This window comes from Astatotilapia calliptera, chromosome 3 (assembly GCF_900246225.1).
Source record: "Astatotilapia calliptera chromosome 3, fAstCal1.2, whole genome shotgun sequence".
NCBI classification, from domain to species: Eukaryota; Metazoa; Chordata; class Actinopteri; order Cichliformes; family Cichlidae; genus Astatotilapia; species Astatotilapia calliptera.
In genome coordinates, this window is record NC_039304.1 from 20,019,955 (window position 1) to 20,038,061 (window position 18,107).

The 18,107-nt window shown below is 44.3% G+C and overlaps 2 protein-coding genes across 4 annotated transcripts; one reads left to right on the top strand and one right to left on the bottom strand.

The window, feature by feature from the left end:
- Positions 1 to 1,966: 1,966 nt before the first annotated feature.
- Positions 1,967 to 12,472, bottom strand: efs (embryonal Fyn-associated substrate). 2 transcript variants are annotated; one of them, XM_026162227.1, is made up of 8 exons: positions 12,334 to 12,472; positions 11,631 to 11,835; positions 9,508 to 10,830; positions 8,562 to 8,681; positions 6,428 to 7,372; positions 6,178 to 6,249; positions 2,276 to 2,533; positions 1,967 to 2,194 (listed from the first exon to the last, which is right to left on the bottom strand). In XM_026162227.1, the coding sequence occupies exons 2-8, from the start codon at positions 11,640 to 11,642 to the stop codon at positions 2,009 to 2,011; spliced, it is 2,916 nt and encodes a 971-aa protein (XP_026018012.1). In that variant the 5' UTR covers positions 11,643 to 11,835; positions 12,334 to 12,472; the 3' UTR covers positions 1,967 to 2,008. The 2 variants fall into 2 exon arrangements, with proteins under 2 accessions (XP_026018012.1, XP_026018013.1); XM_026162228.1 differs by lacking the exon at positions 12,334 to 12,472 and adding an exon at positions 11,918 to 11,938.
- Positions 12,473 to 12,478: 6 nt separating this feature from the next.
- dhrs4 (dehydrogenase/reductase (SDR family) member 4) lies at positions 12,479 to 17,791 on the top strand. 2 transcript variants are annotated; one of them, XM_026162245.1, is made up of 10 exons: positions 12,479 to 12,648; positions 12,844 to 12,969; positions 13,139 to 13,254; positions 13,529 to 13,706; positions 15,948 to 16,049; positions 16,256 to 16,326; positions 16,419 to 16,470; positions 16,995 to 17,129; positions 17,239 to 17,294; positions 17,377 to 17,604. In XM_026162245.1, exons 2-10 carry the CDS (start codon positions 12,958 to 12,960, stop codon positions 17,489 to 17,491), a joined length of 837 nt encoding a protein of 278 aa, XP_026018030.1. In that variant the 5' UTR covers positions 12,479 to 12,648; positions 12,844 to 12,957; the 3' UTR covers positions 17,492 to 17,604. The 2 variants fall into 2 exon arrangements, with proteins under 2 accessions (XP_026018030.1, XP_026018031.1); XM_026162246.1 differs by lacking the exon at positions 12,479 to 12,648 and adding an exon at positions 17,719 to 17,791 and having other exon boundaries at positions 17,377 to 17,530.
- Positions 17,792 to 18,107: the final 316 nt, after the last annotated feature.

The following is an 18,107-nucleotide window of genomic DNA, read 5'->3' on the forward strand; positions in this document are numbered from 1 at the left end:
TTTGTGTTTTCTGAACAGGAATACAAGACAGACAACCAATGTAGTGTTAAAAATAAGGAGGATTAGGTCTGTTATTACTGTAGGAAAAGCATTCACTTCTATATGTCAGCAATATGCATAACAGATCATACTGAGTTCAAATAGTGTAAAAAAAACAAAAAAAAAAACCCCATCCAGTTACAAAAGAAAAGACAGCCATTTTTGAACTGTAACTCGGAAAAAAAAAGAAAAAGAAAAACTTTGTTCATTGCAAATCACCCAATCACATCACTCAGGTGAAGGATGTGCATATATATATGTATAAAGTATAAGCAAATTAAAGCCATGCAGATGGGGAAAGCAAAGGAACATAAACGTTGGCATACAATAAATATACAGCTAAAGGTTACTTGCCCATCATGCTCCCTTAACACACACACACACACACAGCCCATTTTAACAGGCTGCTAGTCATTGGAAAATACTTCAAACCTCCACAGGGTGGCACTGCAGCAAAGAAAATGTAAAAGCTGGAAACCAAGTCAACAATTTAAATCTGAAACATTAGAAAAAGAAAAAGTAGGGGGAAATAAAAGGGGGGGGGGGGGGGGGGGGCAAAGTAATATGATTGCCAGAAGAGAAGGTAGTGCTATATTCAAGTTTTATCCCCCTGGCTGTGTTCTCTCACAAACAAGATGTGTAGTGTGAATATGCTGACGTGTTGTCGCAGAGAGGAGCATAATACCAATTATGACTCACAGGCCGTGCTGTGCACCTGTCAGTATGAAAAGTGGAGTAGTGTTAGACACAAAACAGGTTTGTTTTCATGGATTGTAAAATACAAAGTGTCTCTTTTAAATTGAAAAGCAGACTATGCTTCATTCCACAGGCATAGGTTCACGATCACAATAAAGTCCCACAAACTGATGTAGAGTTAACCGTCGTCCCCGTCTTTGTTCCGTCATAATAATCACAACTGGTTTCTGATGTGCACTTCCACAATAAGATGGCTTCAAACTATCAAAGCGGACATAAATAAGAGGCGATGACAGGCAGTTTATGGGAAAATGATGCTGAAAAGCAAAAGTCAAAGAAGAGAAGTGATGCAAGTCATAACAAGACGTGTGAAGACAGGTGAACTCGGTCAACAGGTTTCGCATCCATTACCAAACCTGCCACATGACTGTGGGAAAGAATAGGATGAGGCAATTTGTCACCCAGCTAACGTTGCTCAATCAAAAACCCCTTCATCGACCCACAGACATATTCTCCGTCTGTGACAAAAAAGCTTTTGTTTTTCTTCATAGAGATGTGAAACACGTGCAAACTGAAGAATGAGGAGATGTTTCTTGTTAAGTGGAAATGGGGCACTACACAAAACACGCAAACACTTGCACAGATTGAGAATAGAAGCTGGGAAAACTTCCAACATTTCTCCCAAATAAAGCCCCCCAAAAACACACACAACATGCTGCTTCTGCAGCTTCTGAATTGATAATCACAAAAGGCCCTTCAGGTATCACAGTAAGAAAAAAGGATGTAAAGTCTCCTCCTCTGGACTATTTCTGGAAATCGGGGGTGGCTGAATAAATAGAGGAAGGAAGGAAAAATGGCTATCGTGTGAGAGGTAGGGGGGGGGAGAAAAAAAAATATGGCAAGCACATTAAAGCAAAGCTCCCAAAATAGGAAGTCCACATGGACACTTAAACCACACAGGGGCTTCAAAATCTTCAATAAATTAACACTTAAAAAACTATTTTTGCCTGGCATCAAAGCACAGAGGTCAGTGGAGAAACAAAAGCAAACCAGCACGCGCTCAGGCGACACACGCAACACGGTGAAAACAGCTGGATAACAGCTGTGGCGAGGAACAAACGCCTCGCCGCAGGATTCGGCTTCGCTTCCTTCCATCCCATTTAAGCACAGGGGTAATGAACGAGTGTAACAACAAATAAGGCATTTCAGAGAGGAGGAAATAGATGTGTAGTGTAGACAAAGTTGTTTGTTTTAACGTAAGCACTAAGAAACATCATGAAGATATTTCTGCCAGACGCTGCAGCAGAGTGGAGAAGCCGGCCGCCTGCTGGGAGAGCTCTGCGACACGGTCCACCATCTCCTGGGTGGCAGATACTGATGGATAGTTCTGTGCAGCACCCTTTGTTGCCACCACGACTGCCTTCAAAGCTTGGCAGAGCCGTCCCCCCGAGGTAGTGATCTGATGGGGGAAAAAAATATTAAAGATATTACACCGCTATGAAATGCTGGATCTAAACATCATGCCAACTTTTCCACATACTTTGGCCCGGAGGTCAGCAGACGTGAGAAGACGGGAGAGCGTGTCCCCGATGAATACCAGCTTGTGCGCAGTTACAATGAGGCTCTTTCCTCTGGCGACGAAGATTCGAGGAGGTTGGTTTCCCTTCACGCTGCTGAAGAGCACATCGACGGCATCCGCCAGGCAGGAGAGGTGGGCGAGGCTTTGAGAGGAGTAGAAGGAGAGCAGCTCTGAGTCCTCCAGGCAGAGGGACACTGGCAGAGGAGGGGAGGGGGTCAACTGAAAAAGATGAGAAAGGAAAATGAAAATCTGCACAAGAAATGTAGGAAAGTAGCCAGAAGGTTTCTAATCTGAATTAAGGAGAATGAAAACAAGACTTTCAGATACATAAACAGCAAACTGAAAGAAGTCCTGAGAAATTAAAATAAAAAACACAACGCACATATTTACAGCACTGTGCAAATCTCATTATTTCTTAGGATAGTGCATGGAAAATGGGAGCAGCGATTTATTAAAACACGTGGAAACATACATAAATGTATAGTATATAAGGCAAAAACAGAGGTGGTACAAGCTAGAAAGCTAATATTTGGTATGACTGCCTTTATTCTTCACAATCTGAACTCTCTTTTGCAATCCTTGGTGTCATTTCTTCAAGTAGTCTTTGGTTCTCTTCTCTGTCAAGATGGTCCCACTGCTTCAATAATGTTCAGGGTCCAGGCTCTGCCACTCCATTGGCTGTGTTTTTGGGATCACTGTCATGCCGAAAAACGAAGATGCTGCCAGTGTGAGATGTTCTTAAATGGATCATAATCTGATGTTCATGATGACCTGCGTTCATAATTCAACCAATTTTGACAAGATCTCAAACAACACTGGCTCAAATACAGCTCCAAACCATGACAGAGCCTCCTCCGTGTCTTACAGATGCCTGTGGACACTCACTTCTGATGAGGCTTCAGTGAACAGCAGATGGATCAACTGAAGCATCTCTCAGCTCCTGTGCAGGGTCTTTGATGCAAAAATACAATTTTATGCCTGTAACTGTGTCATCTTTGTTATATAGTCAATAACAAATGACGTTTTATTCTGGCTCAATCAAAAATTCAGTGCAACAGCCTCCACTTTCCATCCTAGAAACACGTTACAAAAAATTGCTTCGGTCTCTCAGTTTTATAACATGTTGGTTGAGAAGCACAGAGGCACCTCAGACAATAAGCGACAGGAGTGAATACAAGAGTTAGAAGATATTTCACCCATTGAGTGGAGTAAAATATGTTTAAAGACACACACCCAAACCATCAACACCCGATTGAGACTTTAACTGGATAATGCGAACAAATGTCTCCCCTGCAAATAAATAAATTTGATCCTAATATACTGGACAAATGTTTTAAGTGTACCAATCACCAAGCTTCATTGTATCACTGTTTGTGGAAGTGTAAAAAGTTTTGGTGCTCAGTGTTAAAATGCATTTCTCGGGTCCCATGTTTCCCTGTTCTGTTAAGTCCTGTGTTCTGTATTTTAAGCATTTATCCAGATGACTGTAATTTATCTCGTACAGAGAGAAAGACAGTTTACCTTTGCTTACTCCAGGCCAAACGTTGTGTTGCAGTATGCTGGGAGAATGTTGATAGCCCCTCTTTTGACCAATGGTTAAACAATGTAACATCGAGTTTAGTTTGTTTAGGGAAGTTGAGGAAGTGGAGAGAGAGTGAGGTAATGAAAAATACATAACTAAATTTGGGAATATGCAAAATCCAATAAATATATGTTTAAAAAAATGGGATCAAATGATGTGTTGTTGCAGCAGGCTGCTACTAACAAAGTGCCTAAAGATACCACTTAATATTGGTTATTTGCTAAATTATGATGTGTAGACAGAACTCTGGTTCAACACTTGAATTAGGTGCTTTTTACGATTGCATGATTCATACATCTGAAAATGGTCAGGTAGGAGGGCTGGACTGAAAATGAGTGAAAAAGCAGCCAAAGAAAAACTTTAAGGGAGCTTCAGAAAGACTGGAGAAGTATTGCTCAAGACCACATTAAATAATCACAATAGAGTCAGATATAAAGAAATGAAAGGTGGCTCAAGACTTTTGCAAAGTATTCTATATTATTTTTTAACCTTAGCAATAATCTGCAACCATGTCTTGACTAATCATTTAGTCCACAAAGTGTAAAAGAGGCTGAGAAACCACCTGCAATAAACGTCTTAGAGTCCAAATGGCTCCTTCTGATTTATTTCTTTCCTAACTGAGCTCCAAAATACCAAAACAGACTGTCACAGGACTGCGTCCTAAAGCCCAGAAATTCCTTCATCTCAAAGCTTAAGACATTTTCACATTTTATTAACACCCCACTTACAAATCGTGTGCCAGAGAAGGCATTTGATTGTCAAAGTAGTTCTAGGCTTCAGTCAACTGACTTCATATTTTAATATTAGCCAGCAAAGACAAAGTCCTAAATGTCAGAGTTTCCTATCAGAGTTGCGCAAGAATTGCAGCCACTGTTAATTGTGCCAAATAACTGTTTAAGGCTGTTTGTCTTCATAAAATCCAAATAGGATCAAAGCATGTGATACATACACAAAAAACGGTCCTAATATAATAGTCAAATAACAGGAAATGTATTAATAACACATGAAAAAGCTGCTAATGAGAGCAGAAAATATATAACCAAATTAGCATATGGTAAGTCAAAGCAGGCAGCCTTGAACTGAACCCGAGTCGTACAAACAGAGGGTCCATACAGCACGTCAGCCACTGCTCAAAGGATGACTGTGCTCTTCTGTCACTCATTGTCCTGGAGTCTCCGTCCTATGTAAGAAAGTCTGTTGAGATCCACAAGTGACCTCTTGTTACCCGTCGATGACAAAACAAGGGAATGTAGCGAGGGGCAGGAAAAATGCAGACGGAGCAATAAGAAGACATGACTTCAGTCTGATGCAACAGAACTGACTTCGAGTTTTCGCAAGACAGGACAAGGTGTGATTAAAAAAAAAAGCTCAGAGACTGTCGTCGTGTGTAAACTGAGCACAGCATGGTCGTGTTGATGCCTGTGGTGTACCACAAGGTTCAATTTAAAGCCCCATTTTATTTTCCGTCTTCATACTCTCACTTGGCAAGAGTATGTGAACGTATATTTTTGATTGCTGTGCAGATGACACGCACATATACATCTAGGGTTGACACATGGTGATGCAAGAAGCCCAGGTTCACAGAGATGAAGGCCACAATTTGTCAGGCTATCAAAGCAGAGTTCTCCTCAAACACCCTGAGGTGACTGAGGGAGAGGATCAGCGCTAACCCAGAGTTTTGATGGATGCTTGCTCACATCCAAGTTTTTTTGGCTGCACCTCTACCACCATCTTTCCCTGCTGCTCTGCTTTATTCTCCAGATTTCAACCTCATGCTCTTTTCCAAAATGGAATTCAAGATTTCTTTTGGCACAGTGGAGGAGATCCAGGTGCCTGAGGTGCTTACAAAATGGGCCAAGGAACAGCGTATCCATCCACAATGTGACTAGTTCTGAAGCGATGGAGGCCAAATACAGATAAAAAGAATTTAATTTTTTTGATGGCACCTCATACATTTATGCTGATGTATGTGCTTACTTGACTTTCCTGTCAACCTGGATGACTGATTTCAGAATTAACTGCGGAGTAAACAGATTCATTTGAAAGACTGCAGTAGCATACAAATACACAGCACTAGGTAAACTTATGGAGTATAAAGCTTGTATTGGTAAAACAAACAGCTGCTGCAAACTGGATTAAAGAGTCATACTGTTCACTAGTAAACAGAGCAGACTGTGAAAACAAGAGTGAATCGATGCCTTCGCTGTGGGGAATCACTGTGAGTGAGTCAGGAACAAAGGATCAAGTAAACAGAGGTAAAAACACAGAGGGAACAGCTCACCCGTGGCTCTGAGGTGATAGTTTGTGTCTGTCCGTTCTCAGTGCGGGCGTCAGGAGGCGGTTCAGGTTTACCCTAGAGCAAAGTGACCAGAGAACATGTGTGACTAGTTACCAGCAAAGGAAAAAATGTGTTAAAGCACAATAACAGAAACTGTAAGGAATTAGATGCATATATAGCATAAATATCAAGGTAAGGAAGAAATTAATGTGATACTATAAAACGATGCATTCCTAACATAATAAAAACTAACCTGCAGCTTTACATATCCAACACTGTCTCCAGTAGGAACTGGAGCCGGGATGGGAGTCAAGCCGATCCCAGCATACTCGTTGCTGGGATCATCTTCTTCATCAGCAGGTCCCACTGTGAGCATCACCGTGGCTGGAGTAGGAGGCAAGGGGAAAGCAGGCTGAGGGGTTGGAGGCAGAGGCCTCTCCTGGATCCAGCTGCTTTTACGGGAACCCATTCCTCCTCCAGATGACTTCCCATCAGGCACCGGGAGCGCAGGCAACGGCCTACGTGACAGAGATTCTTGGGAAGGCAGACGGGGCCGGCCCTGAGCCTGTAAGAGGAGGGTGCTTTCCTCAAGCGAGCGCTGGACCAGCGACAAGAGCCCTTCGGATGGAGGAGCGCTACCGACGGCAGACAACGCTGGGAGCAGGTCCGATAAGCGTGCCCAGGCCTGCTGAAGGGGTGGCGGGGGATCCCCTGAATGACTGGCTTTCCAGGTGGACAGGATTTCCGCCAGTGAGGTAGCCAGGTCCCGTGATGACAGAGTGGAGGGCGAGTTGGAGACTGTGGTGAGCACAGAGTGGACCAGACTGGAAAGCGAAGCTCGCCACTGCATGTCACCAGAGCCGTTACTAGACACAGAGAGGCGGCGTGTGGAGGTGGAAGAAGATGATGAGGAATGAGGAAGGACTTCGACAGTCAGAGCTGGCATGTCATAAATCCCACCATCGGGCTCAGAGTCACCACGGCTATTATCTCCACCACTGACTCGTTTCTCGGATCCAGGAACACAAGAAACCCGTCCGACCTGAGGGACTTCCTCCCCACAGAGGCTGCTGGTCGACTCTCCCGGTGCCAGAGGGACGCCCGGAAGTGTAGGGACACTGTAGACTTCATCATCAGCTTCGTCAGGCTGAACATCTACTGTGGCCTTAGTCAGAGTGATTGTGGGGACATCATAGACCTATCAGTGAAGAGGGAAAAGCAGATTTGATTGTTTAAATAAATAAAGAAAACATTGCGAAACTTTGACATTTGAAAAACATATGAAGAAAGGAAGGAAGATACTCCAGGTAGATTCTTTATTATTTAGTCCAATAATGGCATAATAATAATAATAATAACATTTCATCCATGCAGTAAATGCAGTAAGTACCAATTATATGCTACATTAAAAAGGGAACCCATATGCACTCTGTAGGTACATCCAGCAAAGAGTTACTGACTCCCACTGATGTGGGAAACACATTTTTATTCATTAAGTCTTAAAGCGAGCCTGCAGTCCACATACAGTGACTGCAGGCAAGGAGGGAAAAAATAACCCAGCAGCTGGCACACATTTTCAAGTAACTTTAAAGTGGAGACCACTGGGGGCAGGGATGTGGTGGTGGTGGTGGTGATGGCGGTGGTGTATCCTTGGCATGGTTGTGACAGATGGGTGTGACTGGGAGAAAAATAGAAGCAGCATTTGTACTGGATAGACTGGCTCCAGGAGCACACAGAGACAGGTGTGGCCTCGCCTCGAAGGGGGGCAGGGAGACAGGCTAATACTGGAATGTGGGAAGAAATAGTGGCGGGGTATATGATAGTCATCTCTTGTTCTTTGCTTGTGTAGGCATGCATTCAGCACAGCAGATTCCCACAGTTCCCAGCAAATTAATATACTAGGGTTGGGGGTAATCAGAGCATTTTGATTCTGCTGGATGTTTGTCAGGTCAAAATATGACAGGAACAAAACAGAAACACAGAAGCCCTGTAAGTAATTCTCTGTCAGACGCTCTCTAAAGTTGATTTTGCGTTTTGTGTGCCGGGAGATGAAGCACCAACTGCAACGTACCACTGTTTCAGTAATTCCTCTAAGTGATATTTAATACTGGCTTAATTAATTAAATAAATGTGTGTGGACCTAGATATGAAAACAGGTGGATGGATTGACCACAGGAAAACAGTTTGTCCCAAACATTTAATCATTATAAAACACTGAACTTCCAAGCTACCACAGCCAGCAGTGGAGCTCATCATGGCCACACAAGGAAGGCAAAGAGGATATAAAGCCACTTGACAGCTCACAGTCAAACAACAAATAAAGCAGTTGCTTTAGACACTAATTCAGAGGTTTATCCATAAGTCAGCCTCGTGTGCAAAGTCTTTACCTCTGACTCAGCGTCGGCCTGCGGTGGCACACTGCGGGGGGTGTCGTAAATGCTGTCATCTTCTCCAAGTGCAGAGGGGACTGGATGCTGCCACCTGCCCTTCGGAGGTGTATCGTATACCTACCAAGGCAACATTAGAATTAAAAAAAAAAAAAGAAAAATCCATAAAAAAAATATTTAATTTAACACTAAAATATTCCCAGTAAATATGATGGAGACTTTAAAAGTTTATTGCCAAACAAGTACCATCCAGGAGTAATAAAAGGATTCATGTACATGGTGAAGGGCTTTTCCTGGCTCAAAATAGACGTCTTTAAAGTTTTGGTGCGGGGCGTTGACAACGGACATGAGAACAATCAGTCCACATATAGTTAGAGAACAGTCTTTGTTACCTTAGTTAACACAAGTTTATGCAGTTTCCTGATATTTGATAAACAAAACTGTTGTAAATCAAGCCATGCTTAAAAAAAATACTGACTTAAAGTTATTTTGTAACACTTCTGGTGATTTTTCCACTTCTTTCACAAACATCTTCTGTATGCAGAGGAAAAAAACTGCTTATGATGTCATCATATTGAGAACTAAAGCAACATTACAGGACGACCCAACCTGTTTAACACACCACTAAAAATGCCTCCTCCCCCACCCCCTAGATGAAACCCAGCAGGGTTTCCAAAGAACGAAACAAAAAACAAACATTTAACAAAAACGAAACACTTTTTTAAAATCTGATATGAGTCACATTTCTTTTTATCAAATGGTCAAAACTGAACAGGAAACGCAGATTTTTTTCTGTTCAGCAAGGAAACAGGCTCACTGCCCTCACAGCATGCAGAGCTGCTGAGCCAGGATGTTATTAACAGGTAATAACTTTATTCTTACTTTATAAATACTGAAGAATTAGATAGAACAACTTTTAATCGCTTTAAGTATAATCGTCACATACCTGATCATCAACAGGATCTGAATAATCCTGATTTTCTCCCTTTTGATTCTGCACACTGCTGCTTTTCTCCACGCCATTACTCGTCCTTTCCTCCGTTCCCTGGGGGGCTGCCCTCTGTTTGCCCTCTTCTTGCTGCAGGCTTGCAGAAGTTGCTTGAGCAGCAGATTTGGGGACAGAGTTAGAGTCAGCTGACAGCTGTGATGGTTGTGTGTCCTTCCTGGTGACGCTCCTTACTGGAGGTGCTGGTGGAGGTGGTTTGCGGGCGAAATTTGGCGATCCAGGAGCCCTGACCTGGCCAGCTCTGATAAGCAATGGGGATCCCCGGTGAGAGGCAAGGCCGGGCTTGCCCCTGGCAGCGGCAGGGGTGGGCGAAGCTCCCTTGAGCAGGGCTCGAGGAGACGCTTGGGCAGAGGTTATCTGAGGCGGGTAGTGGTGAGCCAGAATTGTCGCTGGTGTCCTCGGAAGGCTCACTCCCACAGAAGTGGGGGTTTGGTACATCCCAGGTGTGTCCTGGTTCGCTTTTGATTGGGGGGTAGCTGTAGTTCCATTGGTTATCAATGGTCCATTAGAGCAAAAAGCACTGGCCACAGAGCCTCCCGTTGGGGATTGGTAAACATCATCGCCTGCAAGAGGCGTGCCTTTGGGCACCAAGTAACAGTCATCCGAGGCCCCCGTGGTTATTGTTTCTCTGGGAACAAGATATGTAGCGTCCTCTGCTTCATCGGCTGTCCTCGGCACTCCGCTGGGGGCAAGATACACAGACTCTGAAGCCAGGTGAGCTCCTGGCTGCCTCGCATGCTGAGCTGCTGCAGGCGCGGGACTCACTGGGCTCTGATAAACCGCTCCTGTCATGTCTGTTCCTCGTCCTCTCAAAGAGGGTGAGCGTGGCCGCCCCACCACCCCGATATCCCAGTCAGGTCTGGGCCGGGTGCCAGAGCTAGAGTGCGAGCGTGGCCGCCCGCCCTCAGTTCTGCGTAGCTCCCCTGGTCTCGACCCCGCTCCTCGTCCCTCGCCCACCGCTGGCGGGGAGCGATAAACTCCGTCCGCATCATTCGCGGTCCGAGCCAGCGGGGCACCAGGCGACAGGTAGACCGAGTCTTCACTGGAGCCACGACAGGGGTCCGAGCCAGGGGGCGGGGCGGTCTGAAGGAGTCGAAGGCGATTAGCGGGGGCGATCCCCTGTCTGCCATGCAGCGAACAGAGCCACCACCCGGGCCCGCCGCTCTGCTCCTGTTCAAGAACCATGAGGATGTCGCCCTTTCGGAAAGCCAACTCTTCTGGGCTTTCTGCCGTGTTGTCAAACAACGCCTTTGCCAATACCGTCTGTGCAGGAGGAAGAGACGAGAGCAGCAGTGATCAGCACTGACCCACAAAAACACACACACACAAAAACAACAACTAAAATGGCCATATGAAAGCACAAATTAATCAACAGCCTGAATTCACACTCCCTGCACGCCACAAACAAACAAGTACATTGACGTGGCAGTGCCAAGTGAGGAGTATAAAAAGGGTGATTGTTTCGATGCTGAATGGAGAGTGAAAGGGAGTGAATAGGGAAGATCTCGTTAAATGTCTGTGTGAAAGACCTGGTTTGGGGGGGGGGGGGGGGGGGGATTAGCAAACGAAAACAAAACAAAACAAAAAAAGAAAAAGATGGAAAATTTAAAAGCCAAATCAAAATTCACAGCTGTGCAATTCATCCTGAGGAAGGGAGAAAGAGGGCCACAGTCAGGGAGGATCAATGATCAAATGGACACAAGAGCTTAATGGTAATGAGCGGGATGAGAGGGAAGGGGGAGGGGATGAGAGGCACATCTGTCCCTTGCTGTTTAGGGTTTAATTGCCAACCCAAAGCCAGAGAGTCAGGCCCCCTTTCATTCTCTAAACCAACCCCCCGGGGACAACCGAGCTCCAATGAGCCATGTGGGACCTCTTTTGCAATGGAGGCACTGAGGATCCCAATATAAGACACAGAGAACAAATAAACCAGTTTAAAAGAAAGAAAGAAAGAAAGCGAGGAAAGCAAATTATTCCTTGACTTTCAAAGTATCCGAGCTATTGCGACACTGCCACACGAACACGTGCAAATCCACGAACATAAAGAGAAAAACTGTACTCACCGAGACAGACATGATTGCCAAGTGATCAGCTTAGTCTCCGAGAAATTATCACTCAAGTGTCCACACCAGTCGGGTCATTTTTGGGAGGTCAGCTGTCACGGATATGCCAGTGGGCAGAGACCCTCGGTGCCGAGGCACAGCTGGCTCTGTTTAGGACACATCGCCCGGTCTGGGGGCTCCGTCGTCCCCGGTCTTCATAAGGCTCCTAAAATTCACACGGAAACGCTTTTTTAAATGTTTATTTTCTCACGAGTCACATGTAATAGGTATAGACAGCAAAACTTCACCCGTGCGCTCTGAGTCTCGCGTGAAACTGAAAGGTAGGCGGACGGAGGTAACACCTGTCTATGCCTTCCACGCCCAGTAACGTTTCTTTAAAGGCAACCCTATCGGGGGAAGCCCGCAACAGCTTAGCATCGTTTGCAAAAAAGAAGCGGTGTGCAGTGAGCGTCTAAAATACGGCGTGCAGCTGTGTATGAAACCGCTATCTAGGTCAAACGATAATTCATTTGAACAGTAGCCAGTATAAATAGACGTGCAGTCGCGGCCTAGCCACTAAACACCAGCCAACGCGGGCTAACGCTGCGCTAGCTAGTGCTGGTTTAGTTCAAAACAACAATGGCACCGCCGTATAAAGCGGCCAAAGGCGATTTATTTACCGAACAGCGTTAGCACTCAGGACCGCCGTAATGAAAATTATTACCTTTCTCTTTTCTTATCGCCGATAAACTTCCCATTGGGGTACAGCCTCTGATACGTAAATCCCTTCTTTTCATGCGTGAAAATCTGCGGTCATCGCCGTTCAATCATCTTCGATGACAACAAAATTATCTCCGCCCCTTTCTTAGGTCGCGGAGCTTCGCTGATCTACAAGTAACACCAGGGCGTAAATTCCAGCGTTTACACCAATCCCGACGTGTGTAAAATCGCGCAGCTAGCCGTCGCCTCAAAAATAGAGCTCTTCTGATTGGCTCGTTCCTAAAAGTTGCGTTTAAGGACGACTGACTCTGTAAACCAGGTAAACGATTTTCAAATGGGGAAAAATAACGGTCAGCTGCTGTTGGCAACTGCTGTTATCTTTATTTGCCATAGAAAAAAGATTAATTTGCACAATTACTAGTATTATTAAAGTGAGCATGGTTTCAGCACTTTTATATACATATGCACACAGCCAATTGCGAGCGAAGTAGGCTGTATGCTTTTATTTTGACAGGGGGACGTTTACCCGGAAAATATCGACTGTAGCGACACGAATCGTCAGTAGTCAAAGGTCTTTGAGAGTCTTTTATCAAACTATTCCTCTGCACCTCTTCGTGTTGAGCTTTTCATGCATTGCAGGGTGAGACAATCCTCTTCGTCACATTTGCACAACTGCATTTGCTTTGTAAAATGTCGGACTGCGAGTGACAATAAAGTTGGGAATGCGAGCTCAACAAAGTGCATGGCCTCTGCCCTACTTAACTGCTGTTTGCGCTGAAAACATATCCGTGCGTGCTCTCTGTCCACAGGTGATGCTGAGGAGTGTATTCAGGTGCCTTAGGACCAATCTTGTAGCTGGCCAAAGAAATATGTCTCAAAGCAGTCTTTCTGGCAAAGTAGCCATAGTCACTGCCTCCACAGATGGGTAAAAATGACGTGATTGACCCCTGATTGTTGGTGCTGTCCATGAAAAAACAAACAGTAACCAAGCAAGGACTGTGTTAGTCACCTGTCTCCAATCATGACAAATCACTGATTATTGGAGAATTAGTAATAGAAGAGCTTAGTCCATGTTTGTTTGATTGTTTTGTGTATGTTCTAAAATGCTTATTTCTCAGATTCAGCACATTCATGAGAGTAATTACTGCTGTAAAGGGGTTAAAGCGATGCATCATAGAGCTCTTCTCCCCCCTCCTCAGAATCGGGCTGGCTGCGGCTCAGGCTCTGGGAAAAAGAGGTGCCCATGTGGTTGTGAGCAGCCGGCGGCAGGCCAATGTAGACAAAGCTGTGGCACTGCTGCAGAGCCAGAGCATCCAAGTGACTGGAACAACCTGTAATGTTGGGAAAGGGGAAGACCGAGAACAACTGGTTCAGATGGTAAGAAGCCGTCCATCGTGCTCAGAGGTGTAGAGCAGCACATAAACTATACAAGACCAAGCTTTGGCTCTTTATTATAACACAACTATTAAATGGGTGCTCATTTCTACATATATTTTTACTCTTGGACTCTATTAGAGTAGCTTCATGGTTCAAAATAATTATTATATGTCTAGCCCCTCAGTTGATCCTCTGTGAAAAAACCTATGAAACTTTATCTGGCATGAGCCACTTGAGAGGTGGAGAAAAGTTCAGCCAACGTGCACCTAACAATTTTTATCAATCATTAACAATAAAAAGGAATCCAAGCTGGATTTTAGTAGAATAAAGTTCAGCCTGATATTTTCGCTGTTTTTTCAATGTAGTTCCACTTAAAGTTGCTATTTGTGAAAATGTGTTTTTATAATGTTTTTATATGAAGCCGAAGTCCCTCGCTGCCACATTCCTCTGCCCTGTCAGCAACAGGAACGCTTCCAGTTACAGTTTCCCTCCTTTTCTATGCAGGAAATAAGTAACTAACTGGCAATGAGTTAAAATCTGGCCATAGTTCCACCCCAGATGCTTCTTACTTCTGCCAGGCTAAGTGTGAAGGGCAGAGTCAGAGCATGCTGCTAACACAAGCACTGAAACTACAGCTGTGCGCGACTGGACGACTCAGAGAACCACTATGACTGTTTCAAATACCTCCCGTTTCTAATGTGGACTGTATGTAAAGCGTTTTCAAGATTTAAGTTGCTGTCACAGCTCTTTCCCACAAAGAACTGAACCCACTCTTATGGTCTTGCCAAACTGTCCAAAAACTGTAATTTTGCCTTTAGCTGCCTGTCTACATCTGTTATTAGTTACTCTGTAACTTTGGTGTTTTAACATATTTAGCTCTGACGCAAACTCATTAAAGTCCCCGATCATCCACACCACACCTGCAGGGCTTTCCCCACAGTTTAAGAGCCACTGTGGCTCAGGTGGTAGAGCGGGTTATCTACCAATCAGAGAGTTGGTGGATCGGTGTTTGACTGCACCCGCTGAGTGTGTGTGAACAGATAAAAGCTCGTATGAATGTGTGTGTGTGTGACTGGGTGAATGAGTCTGTATAAGTCTATGCTATTTAAGTCCACTTATCATGCACTGCTGTGCTTTCATCTGATTGGCTGCTTCTCAAAAACAGACTATTTGGACAGTCTGGAGCTTATCTCTATTTACCTCAGTGTTCACAGTCAGAGCTTTGTGCCTGAGATGTGCATGTTAAGGATATCTGTGCTCAGTGACATCACAGAGAGCTAAAAGCAGAACAAGCTGCCTGAAGCTGAGCGTTTCGGGCGGTCTGAGCCTGAGCTTCTGGCTCACAGTGATTACTTGTACATATGCTGGTGTCATTATTTGAAACTCTCCATGTTACTGTGAGCAAAAAGTCCCCTTTCATCATCCTCAGTGGTGGTGGAAAAAAGTAAGTGGGAACCATTAGCTGAGCCTCTTTTGGTGGTTTGGTGGTTACCTAGAGCACTTTCTGTAGCTGCACGTGCTCAGGGGGGATAATGGACCCCTCTGTCTTAAAGAGGCACTCCAGCTCAGCCATATTAGGATGTCTGGTCTGTGATGTCATTCTACAATAACCGATGGGTTTAAGGTGAAGCAGATTTTCTTGGTCTGCTGTATTTTTAAGGTTGGGGTCGCTGTCATGCTGCATCACTCAACTGGTCATGAGCAATTCAGACAATTCATCAGACTGCAGACGTTTCCCAGAAGCACTGTGGACTGCTAAGGTGCTCTGTGGAAAACTTTAGTGGAGGTTTTTTTTTTTACATTTTTTTGTGGTTTCTTCTGTGGAGTCCTGCCACGTAAAACATGCCTGCATGGTAGACTCATTAAGACAGATGTGAACCAGCTCCAGCCATTCCTTTAGCTTTTCCTCTGAGCTCCTTTTGGACTTTGTTTAGTATTTAGTGGCGTACCTTTGACCTTATTGTATTCAACGCTTGTTTTTAAGGACGACAGCGGCCACGCAAGTAAAACGCTTTGAGTTTTAGACAGTGTATCTGAACAGTGTCTTTTACACGACTTTGTAAGAGTTTCATGAAAGCAAACAGTTCATCTTTTGGGCAAAGTGTGGTTCACATCAGCAGCTGCTTTTGTGACTCAAACTGCATTAAGAGGTGAAGTGCACGTGTCTGTTAAAATGTCCTCCACTTGTTGGCGTCACTGTGTAATAGCGTGAACGAGTGCTTGGCTCTGTGTTTGGTACAGACTCTGGATCAGTGTGGGGCCATTGACATCCTGGTGTCCAATGCAGCAGTCAATCCTTTCTTTGGAAACATCATGGACTCCACAGAGGAGGTCTGGGATAAGGTACGTACAAAAATTGAGCCCACACCAATCATTTATGATGTACGACATAAATTTGCATTTTTTTAAATGAAGGATACAGTAGCACTGATATGTTGTCATAAAAAAACAACATAAATCCAAAATGTGGTTCTGAAGAGCTGTTTACGTCACTCTGAGATCACTCTGTTATTTAAAGTATTCACTGTCACTGTGTCGACATTTTTCAGATCCTAGATGTGAACGTAAAATCAGCCTTCCTCATGACCAAGCTGGTGGCGCCTCATATGGAGAAGAGAGGGTGAGTGACAATGGCACCAAAAGGGGCGTCCATAAAAACCTGCCTGCTGTAATATTTCTAACACCTCTCACAGGTCTGTGTTTTTCTTTCAGAGGTGGAAATGTCATATTTGTGTCATCTGTGGCTGGATACCAACCAATGCAGGTCAGTGAGGAATTTCTCCTTGGCAGGAATTCGTGTGGTGCTGTGACTGAATCTCATCAGTGCGGTCAGGATTGGTTGGTCGCCTCCTTACATCACATCGAGACATAGAGATGGAAGTGAGAAAGCAATTCTCTGGAGAAAAGCTGTAATGTTAAGCATCTATGTTACTCACAGACTCCAGTATCTGCCAGTGTTTGACACAGCATTAGAGGTGTGGAGCCTGAGCTTTTATGGCTTTTGAAGTGGGAGAAAAGTCTTAGAAACCCTGTTTGGTAAGGTAGTCTTAGTGTACCAGGAGATTTCAGAAGAACATAAAAATCCCTTGGCGGTTGTGTCTGGAAAGGCAAATGTGCCAAGTCAAACATGCAGAGGCACCCGCTGTGGCGCCGTGTTAATAAGGAAGCAGCTAATAATGGATATATGCACTTAAAACGAGTGAGACATAAACCTGAATGTAAAGAAGTGACATGCTCTGTTTTGTTTCTGCAAACCTGTTCACGTGGTGTGCATGTGCACCTCTCCAGGCTTTGGGTCCTTACAGCGTGAGTAAGACGGCCTTGCTGGGTCTAACCCGGGCTCTGGCCCCGGAGCTGGCTCAGAGTAACATAAGAGTGAACTGCGTGGCCCCTGGAATAATCAAGACCCGCTTCAGCTCTGCGGTGAGGACACGCGCTGGAGTCCTTTGCTAAAAATGTGGTTTTTGTTGCATTTCAGTCGTGCTTTCTCTTATTAGTGTTGTACTTTTTATAATAAACTCTTTTGTTCCAGCTGTGGCAGAATGAAGGCATCGTGGATGAGTTCAAAAAGCAGCTATGCATTAAAAGGTGAAGTTCAAGGTCACAGGAAAGCTTGTTGGTAATATTCAGAGTCCAGGATTTGACACGTTGAATTTGCTTCTCCTGTCAGAGTTGGAGAACCGGAGGAAATCGGAAGTGTGATCGCGTTCTTGTGCTCCAAGGAAGCGTCCTACATCACCGGAGAGACCATCACAGTGACCGGAGGGATGAACTGTCGACTTTGAACGCATCGTTTTTAATTGGATTTCTTCTATTTTTCTGAAGTGCTGGCAGAGAACAGCCACAACTAAGCTTAGCGCAGGAGCTGCAACACACTAATATAAACCAATATAATGAAGCAGAGAGCTCTGGGTTACTGTGAGCGTCTTGAGTTTCCAGGTTGATTTTTGTTGTGTAAAGGTTTCTAATGAAAAATCTGATGTTTTTGTAAAAGAAAATAATTTAAAATGAGGAAATGTGTCATTTTAAACTGCACCAGCTATGAGATAAAAGCTTTTTCAGTGCATAAACATATTCATGATTTACAGGCCAGGGATGGTTTTATTAACAGTCATTACATGAGCTGAACGTCAGGAGCCGTTTGAGAGCTTCGCCTTCATCGATGAACCAAATGGAGCGTGCACCAGTCTCATCATCAACCAGTTTTTATTTTGCATTTCATTTCATATATTTCATACAAAAATCACAAACTTTATTAACAGAGATATTATTACATATTGCAAGTTAAAAATATTTCACATTTGTAACAGACAATCCAGATATGTTTTTAAAAAATGCAATTTAAATGACTTAAAAAAGCTGTATGACACTGCCTGTAACCGTGGCTACGTTTATCCACGA

Bases quoted from the DNA above. Each gene is read 5' to 3' on its own strand.
- dhrs4 (XM_026162245.1), top strand. The intron at 17,130-17,238 runs GTGAGGACACGC...CTTTTGTTCCAG, and splicing joins AGACCCGCTTCAGCTCTGCG to CTGTGGCAGAATGAAGGCAT. The intron at 17,295-17,376 runs GTGAAGTTCAAG...TTCTCCTGTCAG, and splicing joins AAGCAGCTATGCATTAAAAG to AGTTGGAGAACCGGAGGAAA.
- efs (XM_026162227.1), bottom strand. The intron at 8,682-9,507 runs GTATGTGACGAT...TTGCCTTGGTAG, and splicing joins CAGATCCTGTTGATGATCAG to GTATACGATACACCTCCGAA. The intron at 6,250-6,427 runs GTTAGTTTTTAT...ACTTTGCTCTAG, and splicing joins TTGGATATGTAAAGCTGCAG to GGTAAACCTGAACCGCCTCC.